The sequence below is a fragment of the Protopterus annectens genome, chromosome 4.part0, assembly GCF_019279795.1.
Source record: "Protopterus annectens isolate FY-2018-M chromosome 4.part0, PAN1.0, whole genome shotgun sequence".
In the NCBI taxonomy this organism is placed as follows: Eukaryota; Metazoa; Chordata; order Ceratodontiformes; family Protopteridae; genus Protopterus; species Protopterus annectens.
The window spans coordinates 1,304,693,205-1,304,710,625 of NC_056733.1; the positions used below are offsets into that span (position 1 = coordinate 1,304,693,205).

The 17,421-nt window shown below is 40.3% G+C and overlaps 1 protein-coding gene across 5 annotated transcripts in view; it reads right to left on the minus strand.

The window, feature by feature from the left end:
• ACSL6 (acyl-CoA synthetase long chain family member 6) overlaps positions 1 to 17,421 on the minus strand; it is a 1,926,773-nt gene that overhangs the window by 275,238 nt on the left and 1,634,114 nt on the right. For all 5 annotated transcript variants that reach the window (XM_044069184.1, XM_044069185.1, XM_044069183.1 and 2 more), the window contains one exon: positions 13,647 to 13,763. In XM_044069184.1, the coding sequence (XP_043925119.1) occupies positions 13,647 to 13,763 (117 nt within the window). The remainder of the gene's footprint in view (positions 1 to 13,646; positions 13,764 to 17,421) is intronic.

Below are 17,421 nucleotides of genomic sequence, written 5' to 3' on the forward strand. Positions count from 1 at the left end.
CCTTAATCCCTGCCTGCTCTCCTTACACAGCAGTTGAACCACAAAGTGTGTCCATATTAAGACTTTCCATTAATTTGCCTTTTTTTGCCACCAAAACTATTTATTAATTTATTTATTTGCATTTGTTTACAGGGGAAGTCCACTAGGATAACCAGTTATGAGCCCATTTTCAGTGGAGGCCTGGGGAGAAAAGCTCCTCAAATAAGAAACATATACAAGGAGAGAAAACATATGAGAAATGAATACATTACAAAGTATATACAGTATAGCCAACACAAGGAATGAATAACATTACAAATTATATACAGTATAGCTAACACAAGGAATGAATACATTACAAAGTATATACAGTATATCTAACACAAGGAATGAATAACATTACAAAGTATATACAGTATAGCTAACACAAGGAATGAATAACATTACAAAGTATATACAGTATAGCTAAGACAAGGAATGAATATCATTACAAAGTGTATACAGTATAGCTAACACAAGGAATGAATAACATTACAAAGTATATACAGTATAGCTAAGACAAGGAATGAATAACATTATAAAGTATAGCTAACACAAGGAATGAATAACATTACAAAGTATATACAGTATAGCTAACACAAGGAATGAATAACATTACAAAGTATATACAATATAGCTATCACAAGGAATGAATAACATACAAAGTATATACAGTATAGCTAACACAAGGAATGAATAACATTATAAAAGAATGGATTTAGACAATTAAAACAATTTAGTAAGAAATATACTGCAGACAAGCCTGATAAATGCTCCGTTTCCAAACTCCAACAATATTAAAAGCAAAATACAAAAATGATGGAAGCGGAGTGAAGCAGGATGAATATAAATAAAAACGTAGTTTATTCTCAGGTAGCCAAAATGTATCAAAATGCAAATAAGCGCTTTTGCTTAAAAAGCTTCATCAGATCTATAATACATCAACCTCACATTTCAAACTAAATATATACTTGTCAGAAATCTATAAACCAATCAAATTCATATACTAATTAAAAAAAACCTTAAAGTGCTACTACATATATACTAAACAGAATTAGCTATCCTAAAGGCTTATCTAACAAAATTAAACTGCATCTCATATTATACTATTAGAGATACAAATATGATATAAAATACCATAATGATAGACACAGTAAACACAATAAGTAAAACATAAAATAAAAACAAGGTACTAAATGTATATCACTACAAATATACTATGTACAAATAACATGTCCTATTTAAGTAGTAAGATCTATATAAAAAACAATAACTAAAACAATTTTTCATGATATGTTTCACTTAATATTCCTACGCTTCCTTAACAGGGGCTTAATAGATGCCCTTTCATTAAGTCCCATGCCTCTATCAGCTCTTAATATTATAATCCAATTACTCTCCCTGCACTCAGTGTAATTCCTAATGTCACCCTCCCATGTGCTAGGGATTATAACTTCTAGAGCTCTAAACAAAAACCTATGAGTGTCACCATATTGTGTAATATGTTTTGCCAGGGCATTGTGTGCTGAACCTTTTCTGATATGATAGATATGTTCTCGTATCCTATCTTTAAAAGTTCTGTTGGTTTTGCCAACATAACAAGAAGGGCATATCTGGCATACAGCCAGATATACTAAATTAGATGTCATACAGTTAGCCATAGCTGATGTCTTAAATTCTCTTTGCAAATCAGGGTGAAAAAAACTTATACTAGTGTCTATGTAGGTGCACAAATTGCATTGTCCACATGGTCTAGTATTCTCATTTCCAGACATAGCTTCCTTAAACCTAGGATAGCATAACATTCTCTTCAAATTTTTCTTATTTCTATAGAGAAAATGTGGTTGCTCACCAACTATCCTCTTTATATCCTCATCTACTTGCAGAATGGACCAATGTTTACTAATAATGTCCCTAATATCCATGTGGTCTGATGTAAAAAATGCTGTAATTTTAACAAAAGACTGCTTGGGAGATGTTCCAATTTTATCATTAATCATAACAAGTCGGAAATAGGGAGCAGCTATATCAGACCGTAGACTTTGGGCAGTTCCCAGATGCTCACTAACTTCCAGTTCTTTATAACCTCTGTCCAACAATTTCATCCTCAAGCTATCTAATTCTTCTGTAAATCCAATATCTGTAGCATTCAATCTAGAGGCCCTAACACCCTGGCCTTTAATAATGTTTCTAAATACATATATTGGATGCATGCTGGACCTCAATAGATATGCTCTTCTTTTTATGTTGGCAAAACCAACAGACCTTTTAAAGATAGGATACGAGAACATATCTATCATATCAGAAAAGGTTCAGCACACAATGCCCTGGCAAAACATATTACACAATATGGTGACACTCATAGGTTTTTGTTTAGAGCTCTAGAAGTTATAATCCCTAGCATACGGGAGGGTGACATTAGGAATTACACTGAGTGCAGGGAGAGTAATTGGATTATAATATTAAGAGCTGATAGAGGCATGGGACTTAAAGAAAGGGCATCTTTTAAGCCCCTGTTAAGGAAGCGTAGGAATATTAAGTGAAACATATCATGAAAAATTTTGTTAGTTATTGTTTTTTATATAGATCTTACTATTTAAATAGGACTTGTTATTTGTACATAGTATATTTGTAGTGATATACATTTAGCACCTTGTTTTTATTTTATGTTTTACTTATTGTGTTTACTGTGTCTATCATTATGGTATTTTATTATATTATATTTGTATCTCTAATAGTATAATATCAGATGCAGTTTAATGTTGTTAGATAAGCCATTAGGATAGCTAATTCTGTTTTGTATATATGTAGTGGCACTTTAAGGTTTTTTTTTAATTAGTATATGAATTTGATTGGTTTATAGATTTCTGACTAGTATATTTAGTTTGAAATGTGAGGTTGATGTATTATAGATCTGATGAAGCTTTTTAAGGGAAAGCGCTTATCTACATTTTGATACATTTTGGCTACCTGAGAATAAATTAAAACAATTTGTTGAATTAATAAATGATAGCAAGTTGCCATGTGTGAGGATTAACAAAGATAAAGAAATGTAACTTTACATACATATTTTTGACAGTAGAAATAGTGAGGCTGACACCCGTTATTAATACATAGAATATTTTGAAACATCAGTGTCAACATTAAATAGTGGTAATTAGGTTTTAGGAGAGGAAGACAAGGTGTAGGTGCAATTCCAGGAAGATGATAGTGAGCTTTTGAAAACATCAGAGTTTTGACTGGTTGTAATAGTTAATGTAAGGCATTCCACTCTGACTACAGAATAGGAATATAGAAGTTGGCCTGCTGACGAGTTTGTTTTTTGTATCAGTAGAAGGTGCTAATTCTCAGATCTGAGAGGCCTTCTTGGATGGTAGAAACTGAATATCATATTAAGAGCAAAACAGTCTGATGGTTTAAAGATTATTTTATGTGCTGTTGTTAGTTGTTGGTCGGAGAGGTAGTGAGAAAGCTTTAGCCATTTGAAAGTTTGGAGAGCGGTACAGTGATGGATATAGTGTTTGGCATTAGTTGCGAATTTAATGATTTTGTTATAACAAATATTGAGTTTAGCTTTCAGGGAAGACTGGAGATTAGTAAGTAGTGGCACACCATATACTAGTGGTGGTAAAAGGTAGGTGGAAGCTAGAACTTGTGTTGTGGAGGAGCTAAGGAAGTGTTTATGCCTATAGAGTATACCTTACTTTTGGTGAGTTTTTCTGATATTGTGATGTATGTGTAAGTCAAATTTCACATATTCATCTATAATATCTTCTAAGGTTTTGTATGGATAGCAATCTTGATTGCTGCATTATTCTGAGAACAAATAGTAAATTAGGCTTTATTTTAGGGGATTGTCCTTCTTGGGGTGAAGAGCATGAGCTTGGTCTTGTTTGGATTGAGTGATAGATGATAATTATACATCCAGTTCTCAGTTGAGGAAAAGACCAGTGGAGCATATAATAATCGAGTCATCTGCATACTGAATAAGTGAACCTTGTCCTAGAGAGGAAGAAAAGCTATGAAAATGCTGGCTAAGACGGGAGCTAATATGGAACCTTGGGGGACTCCAGTAGTTCATAGGTTCATAGGTGTGTACTAGGCTAATGGCCCTGGAGCCTTTAAAAGCCTAGCCCATAGAAGTCCCATGGCATAGTGTCACCTGACGTTAGTTCCCAATTCCTCTAGCAAGTAGCGCCACTGGAGTGATCCCCGAGGTGAATTTTCTATTTCCCATCCTTTCATCAAGATTTCTCTTGAAGAATGACAGTGAGGTGATCTGCTTGCCATGTATGGGAAGTCTATTCCAGAGCATGGGCAGTCCCTGTGTGAGGAACCTGTCCCTCCAGTATGTTCTGTTGATTGTGGTAATGAGGTTGAGGTCTCTGGAGCATGTGGTGTGGAGGGATTGGGATTTCTTTAGAAGTAGCATATCTAAAAGAGCTGGGTCAGACATGGCTATGTAAGTCAAGCAGAGATCGCCTCTAAGTAGGTGATATGAGACAGAGAATAGCTGGAGTCTTTTGAGTCTGTCCATGTAGGACATGTGTTTAAAACCTAGGATCCTCTTCGTAAGGTACTTCTGTGGCCTCTCCAGCTGTTGCAGGTGTCTAGTGAAGTACATGCCAAATGGGGCATTATACTTGATGATTGGCCTAATGAGGGAAGAGTAGAGAGAGACAATGACCTCTTTCTTCCTGGATGCAAAACCCTTGATAATGAGATGTGCCACATAGAAGGACTTTCTGACCACAGTGGCAATGTGGTGGTTGAAGGAGAGGTTGCTGTCAACCTGTGTCCCCAGATTTCTTATAACAGTGTTCAGTGGGCTCCCATCGATGTGGTAATTAGTGGGAACTGAGTTTTACCAAAGGGGATGATGATGCATTTTTTGGCATTAAGCTTAAGGCCATGGTTTCAACACCAATCATTGGTCTCAATGAGGCCTTTCTGTAGGATGTCTGCATCAATTGGGGAGTTAATAATGGCTCCCAGCTTGCAGTCATCTGTGAACTTGGTCAGCCAAAGTCCCTTTGTGTTGGCCTGGACTTTTGAGAAGTAGATGCTGAACAGGAAAGGACCCAGAACCGATCCCTGTGGGTCTCCACTTGTGATTGGTCATCAGTCTGACTTGGAGTCCACTATTTACATACTGTGTGTTCTATCTGTGAGCCAATTTGCAATCCACCTAGTGATATAGGGGTTGATGCCTAGTTTGGTGAGTTTGTCAATAATTCCCGAGTGAGGAATGGTATCAAAGGCCTTGGCCAGATTGAGGTAGGCTGTATGCACTGCGTTACCTTCATCCACAGCCCTGGTGACTGACTGAAAGAAGTCAACCAGGTTGAGCAGGCATGATCTCCCTTTCACAAAGCCAAATTGTGTGGGGTCTAGAGTTTGGAGATTTCCTATATTTTTGTTAATCAGGTCCATGAGGATGCGCTCCATAGCTTTACATATCAAACTTGTCAGGCTAATGGAGGGATAATTCCCAGGGTCTGTAGTCGCTTCCCCTTTATGGAGAGGGATGACTGTAGAAGTGCACCATTCAGTAGGGGCAAAGCTTGAGGTGAGGTTGTGACTAAATAGCGCACACAGATGTGGTGCCAGTTCACTTCGTAGTTCATGTAGAACACAGCCAGGGATATTATCAGGTCCCATGGAAGCTGTATTCTTGGTCTTGGACAATGCAGCTTTAACCTGTGCTGCAGTAATGCTGGGTGCCTGACATTCTTCTGGTATTGTGATTGGTCCTTTAGGGGGGAGAGAGGCATAAAGTTGGCACTGAATCTGTCAGCCAGTATGTTGACAATATCTGTTGTCTCAGTATAGGAGGTACCATTGTGCAGTAACTCAGAGTGACTCAGGGTATTGCCATGGATGCTCTTGGTATAGCTATAGAAGGCTTTGTGATTGTTTTTAGTGTCTGCCTCAATTCTGCCTTCATAGCTGGCTTTAGAGGATTTGATGAGGGATCTCATCTTTTTGTTGAGGCTAATAAGGGAGTTTTTCCAGTCCTGCGACTTCACCTTTTTCTGCAACAGTTTCTTCCTTCTGTTGTAGAGTTTTTTAATGGCAAGGGACCATCAGATTGGCTTCCTTTTTTGGAGGAGAGCATCTTGGTTCTGTTGGGTATGACTAGTTCCATGCATTTATGTACATGTTCGTACAGTGAAATGGTGTATGATTCGGCAGTCATGCAGCTATTTTTCATTGGTATGGGTGCCGTGAAGTTAGCCACCTCTGTTTTTAGGAGTCCAAAGTCAGCTTTGGAGAAGTTTTTCAAGGTGTTTACCTTTGCGGGGGGTATGGGTGAGATGTGGATTTCCATGGTGATTAGTTTATGATCTGACCAGGGAGGAATTGACTACTGGTGTAGAGCAATGGTCGCCCATGTTAGTAATAACCAGGTCAAGGATGTTGCTTCCTCTAGTGGGGGTCAGAATGAGCTGGTCCAGGACATTGGAACTGATGAATTCTAGGAAGCGTTGGGCTAGTGAATTGGTGCTTGGGTAGTTTTCTCAGTTGATGGAGGGGTAGTTGAAGTCACCTAGTAATAGATTGCTGAAGAGCATGAGCTTGGTCTTGTTTGGATTGAGTGATAGATGATAATTATACATCCAGTTCTCAGTTGAGGAAAAGACCAGTGGAGCATATAATAATCGAGTCATCTGCATACTGAATAAGTGAACCTTGTCCTAGAGAGGAAGAAAAGCTATGAAAATGCTGGCTAAGACGGGAGCTAATATGGAACCTTGGGGGACTCCAGTAGTTCATAGGTTCATAGGTGTGTACTAGGCTAATGGCCCTGGAGCCTTTAAAAGCCTAGCCCATAGAAGTCCCATGGCATAGTGTCACCTGACGTTAGTTCCCAATTCCTCTAGCAAGTAGCGCCACTGGAGTGATCCCCGAGGTGAATTTTCTATTTCCCATCCTTTCATCAAGATTTCTCTTGAAGAATGACAGTGAGGTGATCTGCTTGCCATGTATGGGAAGTCTATTCCAGAACATGGGCAGTCTCTGTGTGAGGAACCTGTCCCTCCAGTATGTTCTGTTGATTGTGGTAATGAGGTTGAGGTCTCTGGAGCATGTGGTGTGGAGGGATTGGGATTTCTTTAGAAGTAGCATATCTAACAGAGCTGGGTCAGACATGGCTATGTAAGTCAAGCAGAGATCGCCTCTAAGTAGGTGATATGAGACAGAGAATAGCTGGAGTCTTTTGAGTCTGTCCATGTAGGACATGTGTTTAAAACCTAGGATCCTCTTCATAAGGTACTTCTGTGGCCTCTCCAGCTGTTGCAGGTGTCTAGTGAAGTACATGCCAAATGGGGCATTATACTTGATGATTGGCCTAATGAAGGAAGAGTAGAGAGAGACAATGACCTTTTTCTTCCTGGATGCAAAACCCTTGATAATGAGATGTGCCACATAGAAAGACTTTCTGACCACAGTGGCAATGTGGTGGTTGAAGGAGAGGTTGCTGTCAACCTGTGTCCCCAGATTTCTTATAACAGTGTTCAGTGGGCTCCCATCGATGTGGTAATTAGTGGGAACTGAGTTTTACCAAAGGGGATGATGATGCATTTTTTGGCATTAAGCTTAAGGCCATGGTTTCAACACCAATCATTGGTCTCAATGAGGCCTTTCTGTAGGATGTCTGCATCAATTGGGGAGTTAATAATGGCTCCCAGCTTGCAGTCATCTGTGAACTTGGTCAGCCAAAGTCCCTTTGTGTTGGCCTGGACTTTTGAGAATTAGATGCCGAACAGGAAAGGACCCAGAACCGATCCCTGTGGATCTCCACTTGTGACTGGTCATCAGTCTGACTTGGAGTCCACTATTTACATACTGTGTGTTCTATCTGTGAGCCAATTTGCAATCCACCTAGTGATATAGGGGTTGATGCCTAGTTTGGTGAGTTTGTCAATAATTCCCGAGTGAGGAATGGTATCAAAGGCCTTGGCCAGATTGAGGTAGGCTGTATGCACTGCGTTACCTTCATCCACAGCCCTGGTGACTGACTGAAAGAAGTCAACCAGGTTGAGCAGGCATGATCTCCCTTTCACAAAGCCAAATTGTGTGGGGTCTAGAGTTTGGAGATTTCCTATATTTTTGTTAATCAGGTTCATGAGGATGCGCTCCATAGCTTTACATATCAAACTTGTCAGGCTAATGGAGGGATAATTCCCAGGGTCTGTAGTCGCTTCCCCTTTATGGAGAGGGATGACTGTAGAAGTGCACCATTCAGTAGGGGCAAAGCTTGAGGTGAGGTTGTGACTAAATAGCGCACACAGATGTGGTGCCAGTTCACTTCGTAGTTCATGTAGAACACAGCCAGGGATATTATCAGGTCCCATGGAAGCTGTATTCTTGGTCTTGGACAATGCAGCTTTAACCTGTGCTGCAGTAATGCTGGGTGCCTGACATTCTTCTGGTATTGTGATTGGTCCCTTAGGGGGGGAGAGAGGTGTAAAGTTGGCACTGAATCTGTCAGCCAGTGTTTTGACAATATCTGTTGTCTCAGTATAGGAGGTACCATTGTGCAGTAACTCAGAGTGACTCAGGGTATTGCCATGGATGCTCTTGGTATAGCTATAGAAGGCTTTGTGATTGTTTTTAGTGTCTGCCTCAATTCTGCCTTCATAGCTGGCTTTAGAGGATTTGATGAGGGATCTCATCTTTTTGTTGAGGCTAATAAGGGAGTTTTTCCAGTCCTGTGACTTCACCTTTTTCTGCAACAGTTTCTTCCTTCTGTTGTAGAGTTTTTTAATGGCAAGGGACCATCAGATTGGCTTCCTTTTTTGGAGGAGAGCATCTTGGTTCTGTTGGGTATGACTAGTTCCATGCATTTATGTACATGTTCGTACAGTGAAATGGTGTATGATTCGGCAGTCATGCAGCTATTTTTCATTGGTATGGGTGCCGTGAAGTTAGCCACCTCTGTTTTTAGGAGTCCAAAGTCAGCTTTGGAGAAGTTTTTCAAGGTGTTTACCTTTGCGGGGGGTATGGGTGAGATGTGGATTTCCATGGTGATTAGTTTATGATCTGACCAGGGAGGGATTGACTACTGGTGTAGAGCAATGGTCGCCCATGTTAGTAATAACCAGGTCAAGGATGTTGCTTCCTCTAGTGGGGGTCAGAATGAGCTGGTCCATGACATTGGAACTGATGAATTCTAGGAAGCGTTGGGCTAGTGAATTGGTGCTTGGGTAGTTTTCTCAGTTGATGGAGGGGTAGTTGAAGTCTCCTAGTAAGAGATTGCTGGGTTGGACCTGGATAGATTCCAGGGTGCTTAGGAACATGGAGTGAGAGTCTAGGGACATGGTTGGGGACCTATAGCAGGCTATGACCTAGATCGCCGACTTACCCAATGTTAGTTGTACTTGAAGTATATAGGTTCATAGGTAGGTACTAGGCTATTGGTCCTAGGGCCTACATAAGTCCAGCCAAATGGTACCTTGGCTTTTTCCACCCAAGAAAATTATTTTCCTGTGCCCCTGTCAAGCAGAAGTGATCCCCGGGGTGAATTTCCTATCTCCCATCCAATCAGGTATATCCAATTAGATAGGTAGTTTGTTCCAGAGTATGGGAAGTCTCTGGGACAGGAATCTATCCCTCCAGCATGTTCTGTTTATTGTGGTGACAAGATTTAGGTCCCTAGAGTGTGTAGCTTGGAGGGATTGGGATTTATTTAAGTGGAGCATGTCCAACAGCTCTGGGTTTGACATAGCTTTGTATGTTAGGCAGAGATTGCCTCTGAGTAGGTGATATGTGACAGAGTAAAGCTGGAGTTTTTTGAGACGGTCTGCATAGGGCATCTGTTTAAGGCCGGTAATCCTCTTTGTGAGGTATTTCTGCGGCCTTTGTAGTTGTTGTAGATGTCTTGTGAGGTACATACCAAAAGGGGCGTTGTACTCTATAATGGAGTGATGAGTAGAGGGGAACAATGACCTCTTTTTTCCTGGATGAGAAACCTTTTGTGATGAGGTGTGCCATGTAGAAGGATTTCCTGACTACTGTGGTGATGTGATTATCAAAGGTGAGACTACTGTCCACCTGTGTCCCAAGGTCTCTTATCACACTTTTGGTGTTAAGTATACTACAGCCTATTGCATGCATTATGCTGGGCTACTAGTCTGGAGGTGTGCATATCCTTTATGAATATGGAGACACCACTGCCTTTTAGGTGGTCCATGTTTTGTGGGTGAAAGGTGTGTAATGAGTTATAGCCTAGTAGCACAGGGGTACTTTCTGCCACTTTAAACCAGGTCTTCGTTACAGCACAAATGTCGATGTTCTCCATTTTGAGGACTGCTTCGAGTGACAGCATCTTGAGATTTAGACTTCTAGCATTGAGCAGCATGACCCTCAGACTGCATTTATTTATAGCTGTTACAGTGATAATTTGATCTTTGGAACACTGCCTAAAAAAGGCACTATAGGGGTGGCAAGATCCTTAGCCAGGTGCATCTCAGGTCATTCACACCCACATGGACAATGACAGAGTCATACTTGTACATGTTGTGGAGTGAACTGTGTGCGTGTGTTATGTGTTGGATTCTGGCACCTGATAGCTGACTGTTACCTTCTCCTAATTCAACATAGTGAGTGGGACATCTGTGTGCCTCACTATTGAGTCACCTATGATTAGTGTATTGGGCAAGGTGTTTAGCCTTAGGGGCTTAGGTTAAGGGGCACATTGTGGAGGTGGGCTATGTGTCCTGTGGTTTATGCTGAGTTGTGGTGGTAGGGTGTGTTTCTGTCTTGGAGGTCTCTGCTGTTTGGGTAAATTTCTATTGAGAGCCTCCACGAAGGTGTGTGTGTGGTTTGTGTTTTTATGCGAGAGCTGTGATCGTGGGTTTTCTGGAGAGCTATGTGTTCCATGTGGTGTGGTGCAGGTGTTGACCTTCTCCTCTTTACCAGCTAGTCCTGTCTTGGCTGCAGAGTGCATAGCTTCCAATTTGGTGATATAAGTGTAGCTCTCACAAGTTTGAGTGTTGGGAGGTAAGAGGAGAGGTTTGTCTGTGTAAATGAGGCAGTTGTTACACTGCCTCAGAATGCCCAAGTGCACAAGGTTAATAGGAGAAACCACAGGGAACTGCTCTTTAATCATGACAGGAGGGGTGGTCATAACTACTAAGTACTGGCGCTATTTCCACGAAGAACGACTAGTGCTGATGGCACTTAGGTGTGTTATAGCAATTTCTACAAAAACCTGTTGAAGTGCAAAGCGATTAGGCTATTTGAGGTGCAAGAGAGAATGAACTAGTAAAATCTAAGGGAAAAACTGAAGAGCTGACTTTCTGGCACCAGTACTAGTTTACCTCAGCTTGGCACTGCTGCACAGAGCTTAAACAAGCACAAACCCATGCAAATGCAGGCTTTTAAACCAGAAAGTTGAAAGAGATGATAAAGCTGCCCAAACGGCCAATAAACTACAATTTCTGGGCCAGAAACCACTCCTCTTGTGCTAGATAGGCAACCTAGTGCTTCCCTCTCCCACAGAAAGGCTTGGGGGGCTCCAAAGCTTACAAATAGTCCTGGATATAGCAAATCTGTATCTGGACTAGTTTAGTTACAGGAAAGGAGGGAAACAAGTGCAAACACGGGCTTTTAAACCAGAAAGGTAAAAGGGATGGAAAAACTGCCCAAACAGCCAATAAACAACAATTTCTGGGCCAGAAACCACTCCTCTTGTGGCAGATAGGCTACCTAGTGCTTATCACTCCCACTGATCAGCTAGAAGGCTTCCCTCCAACACAGAATGCTTTGGGTGTGGCTCAGAAGCTTACAAACAATCCTGGATACAGAAAATCTGTATCTGGACTACACTAGTTACAGGAAAGGCAGGAAACAAGCTAAGAACTTTATTTTTTTACAGAAAAGCAGCTAAAACAGCAGTAAAAAAATTCAAATGCAGGGCAAGCTAGCACACTTGAGTGTGTAGCAATATTAAAGCAAATACAGTTTAAATAAATGCATTTAAATTAAAAAATGACTAAAAACAAGTGCAGAAAGCAGTAGTAAATTAGGAAAAAATCAAGATGGAGGCACTTAGAGTATGAGAAAACGCCAGCAAATATATAAACAATTCAGTTAAGCAAAAATTAAGACAGTGCGGAACTCTGAATTGTTAAAAAGTGCCAAAAAATATACTTATTAGCTCTATATTTTCAGATTGTTTGAGAAGCACAATTCTAGCAATGGTAGATTCTAGCAAAGTGTTTTTTTGTTAGTAAAGTGAAAAGGGAGAAAGGAGGAACAGGAGATAATTCAAGGTTAAGAAACTAAGTGGGTAGGTCTTCTCAAATGTTCTCTCTGTAATAGGTAAAATGAGCTAATGACACTAGACTGGGAGGAATGTCCCAGATCAAATTTACAGTAGGGCCGGGCAACTGCAAAGCCACCAAGTATAAGAACAAGACAACAATAGAGAGTGAGGGTGAGAAACTATGCTACAGCTACTAGCTACACAATTTTAGGCAGAAAACACTACAGAAATGTTTATCACAGTAGTGCTGAGATATGGAGATAGGGAGTGCTGCCATTTGACAACCTGTTGTCTATCTGCTAGGTAGCTTGAGAACCAGTTGAGGGAGGAGGGGAGGAGGGGAAAAGGTCAGCTTTCGAGAGTTGGGTTAGAAATAGGGGGTGAGAGATGGTGTCACAGGCTTTTGATAGGAATAAGGAGAAAACTATTTTGTCAGAGCCTTGGGCTCTGTTGATGGTGTCCATAAAGGATATGAGGGCAGTTGTAGTGCTACCACCTGGCCTAAATCCATGCTGTGTAGGGGATAGAATTTGGTTGAGAAATAAGAATTTGAGTGTGTATACATTTTTCCAAGATCTTTGAAATAGGAGAGAAAATGGCTATTGGTTTTAAATTTGAGATACTAGAATTGTTACCACCAGATTAACCAGATAACAACAACTACAATATTTTTCAAATTATTGTCAGGCTTGTGTTCAACACACTAGTGATCAACACTGATAACTTCCAAAAAAGAGCAACACGGCGCACAGGTGGACACCAAAATACACACTTTATTGAGCGCTTTAACCAAAGACTTCAGAATAAAATACACTCCATTCAAGACAGTTTAAATATTAAAACATCATATCATGTGACTTCACTAATAGAATAATTGATTAATTGCTAAAAACTTTTAAAACAACAACAGCTCAAAGAAAGGGAGGGACAGCAAACAGAACATTAGAAAACTCAACCTGAATATCCAGATTTTAAAAGACATTATTGCAATGGAATTCAGTACAGACAAAGAATGTCTTGTACACCTGCAAAAATGTTTTTTTATTGACATTACTCAAAGCAACAGTTGATCTTGGTGAAGTGCTTGTGATGTTATTGGACTGTAATTAAGAGCTCAAATAAATTTTAGAGACACTACAGTGATACCATAAATTGTTTTAAAAAGGGACATAAAGAATTACCCTTCATTCATGTTTTGTACATCCTCTTATTTTTGTAAGGCAATCACATTATTTGCCTTCAGATTACATAGTAATCTTCTGAGTTAAACTTCGTCTTGCATACTATTTTATGCCCTCTTAACACATGATTTCAAATAGGAATTTCATTTGTTTAGAAAGACTTTTGTAATACTCACAGGCAACCACTTTCCAATATCTCCAGTATGAAGCCAGCCATCTTCATCTAAGGCTTCTGCTGACTTCTCTTTATCTTTGAGGTAGCCTTTAAACACATTTGACCCCTTCACACAAATCTGAAATTAAGGAAAAAATACAAAAATGTAGTGTAATATTAAAGACTGTGTAATCTAAAAATGAATATATATAAAATCATCTTTCTGCAGTGGTTTACAATGTAATTTGAACAATGTGAAACTTCAATGATTGTTATTTGGAAATTCTTTTTGAAATCATGACTTGTAAATAATCCAGTAGGAAAAGCAATGTTGTGTTTATGGGAACTGGATTCTGCATGTTGCAGACTATCCTGCTCCCACTGTCTTTCTGCATACATTAAAAAAGTGTATGAAGCAGTGGAGGACAAGACACAGTGACTAACAGCAATCTAGCTAATATTTTGCTCATCACAGCATACGTTGCTGACTCCCTGCTCAGGGAAAGCATTTTTTATTACTATTTTTTTTCTAAATACTCTATAGGACAGTTTCCAAAGGCAAAACATATTTCAAACTGATCTATGATTTAGTTACACAATTGACTGCTGAAGTGGTAGAAAATATGCCTTGTTGCTTCTAGAAAGATCTGTGGGGATTACATCCTTGATCATCCCAAGGCGACTGGTGCTCTTACTATGTTATAGGTTCATAGGCTCATACTAGGCTATTTGCCCGGAGACCCTTATAAGCCTAGTCAAGCATTTTGCCCATGTTCCCTCAAAGTCAGCACCTGTTTCCCCTGTCCAGCAGGGACACAGGTGGGATTCCAGGGGTATATTATCTGTTTCTTATGTAGTCTTCCAGGTTCCTCTTAAAGAGGGCTAGAGAGGCACTTTGCTTGACATGGAGAGGGACTCTATTCCATAGATGTGGGAGTATTTGGGACACAAATCTATCCTGCCAACAAGTTCTATTAATGTCACAGGCCAGGTTAAGGCCTTGTGTGTGGGTTGCGAGAGTGGAGTTTGTCTTACAGATATGCAGCATCTCCATCAAGGCTGGGTCTGAAATGGCCTTGTATGTCAGACACAGGTCACCTCTGAGCAGTCTGTATGAGACTGAGTAGAGGGACAGGGATTTTAACCTATCTGTATGGAATAGGTGTTTAGACCCTGGATTTTCCTGGTCAGGAATCTCTGTGGTCTCTCCAGCTGCTGCATGTGTTTGGCAAGGTACATGCTGAAGGGGGAACTGTACTCGATAATGGGTCTGATAAGGAAGGAGTACAGAGATGTTATGACCTCCTTGTTCCTGGATGAAATACCCTTATTTATGAGGTGGACCTTGTAGAAAGCCTTCCGTACAATAGAGGCAATGAGGTGGTCAAAGGTTAGGTTGCTATCAACCTGGGTGGGTAAGCCCCTCACAACTGATTACATGCTTACTACGTTGTTATTAACGTGATAATTAGTGGGCATTCAGTTTGAGGCTATGCTTCTGGCACAAATCATTAGTTTGGGTAAGCCCCTCTTGGAGGATGTTCACATCACTAGGTTAATTTAAGACAATGCACAAATTACAGTCATTTACTAACTTGGTCAGCCACAGAAGAGGCCCCAAGACCCCAATAATGAGATACATGCAAAAATATGCATATGAACCTGAACATGGCAACAAGTGATGAGTGCTTTATTTGTAGTGTATATTTTACCTTCTGAATAGCAATCTTTTGACAAGGTGAAGTGAAACAGTGAAAGATTTATTACATTTGTTTGAAAGACTTTTCTATGGAACACTGATTCTTCCTTCAGCTGCATGCTCTTCAGGGTCTGTGCTTCCTTTTTGGACTGAAATAATTGCAGCAAGACTTTGTATATCTGATTTCGTAGCAGTAGTGGTCCTGAAAGATTTGTTTAAATAAAGTATACACTTGTCAAACTTCCATACTACAATAAAGGTAATAGAGATTGACTTGCAAGATCCTAGTAGTGCTACAAATCATATCAAAGGAGTATTCATGGTGTTGTATGTGTACCTTTTATCTGCCTTCTTTATCAGATGTATTCTTTTTTTTTTTAGTTTTCCTAACTTCATCCAATGGTACTCTACCTCAGTGTCCCACATCCATTGCTGAGTAAACCAGTCTTCTGAAATACCTGCAGATTTCCTATGTATTGGCTGGGGAAAACACAGATCCTATGGCCATTATGGGGAGGGGGGAGCTGGCTATCTCACCATCTGTTGGGGCATTTTTCTCATTTATGGCCTAATATGTTTCCCCTCTCCCCCACAGTATCTTGACCACAACCAAAGGATGGGAGTACAATAGGGATGTGCTGATGTATCGACCCACCGTCATAGCAGCTCAGTCAATGTCCCTAGCCAAATCCCTCTTAGAGGTGTGCACCCTTTCTCACATGCCCTTTTTCTCTACCAGTGATCATGGGTAGGAAACACCCTTGAGGTTGCCATCCCCTGCTGCTTCATCAGTCACCCATCTGCTAATCGAATCTGGTTCGGGGTGCAGTCAGGATTTTAAACCTCTATGCTACTGGAATGGCTCTTTATCAGATAAAGTCTGTGGGATATGCCTGTTGTTCTCCAATGAAATGGGATCGAAGTGGGGACAGGCAGTTCTGTGTCTGGCATTAACAACACAGTATAGAAAAATGCAGAAGATTTGCTGCCATTAGCTGTGGGTATTTTGCATGAGTAGACTCTTTAGAGCCTCCAACAATGCTGGCTGCTGCAGTGACCTCATCTAACCTTTTGCTGAAGAGCTCATTTTATAGCATTGCTGCAGGGAGCTGATCAGCATGAGTTGTTATGCAGAGTGTTTATACTTATGCTGTTGTTGCAGGCAGCTGTAAGCTGCACACAAGCTGCAGAGTGTTAGCTTTATAGTTGCTGCACAGCACTTAAAAGTAATGATATTTTTTCTGAAACCTGACTGTGGATCTAAGCATACTTCCAATGCAGAAAATATGTGCCTATGAAAAACATTAGGCAGGATTCATGAAATTAAATGCCATGGTACAAACTGCTATAACTCCCTTACACCAATCTGCAACATAAAAATACTGTTGAGTAATGCTGTGTGGTCTCGTGTAAGGAAATTCTACTAGTTTGTATTCTGCCACAACTTATACTTTACAGAAAGCCAGTGTACCTAATGTATGTTAAAATTGATTTTGTCTAATTCATAAATTTGGCGCTAGAGGAAAACTGTAATATAATAAATACATATCTTAGTGCTGCTGTTTCAGCACCTTAGATACTATTTCTTTTTAGCATTCATTTTTGAACAGTGATGGGAGGGCCTTTGCAAATCCAGGTAACTTTTATTATTTTATTTTCTCTTTGCTGACCAGGTTAGTCTCACTAGGCCAGAGTGCTCTTCTCAGGGGAGACCCAGCCCACGTGGTATTCAAACTGTCAAAGGAAAATTTGGCCAGGGTGTGACAAAAGGGGATAATGCCAGCACAGCTAGCTGGAATTGTATAAATAATTGGTTCTACTTCACTTCACTGAAAGCTCATTTCACTGAAACTCATTTGACTGAGCAGACTTGACTGAAAGCTCACCTCACTGAAATCTCATTTGACTGAAACTCATTTCACTGAAAGGTATATGCCCTTTTCCCCATTGTAGTGCAATCCTGGAATTAGTATACATAGTAAGAGTGTATGTGGGGGGCACAGCCCCTCACATTGGGTGGTGTGGTGGGCGTAGCCCCCCCCACATAGTTTGGGTATATATTATCTTCTAGAAAGAGTTATTCATTGGAGTTGTAAGT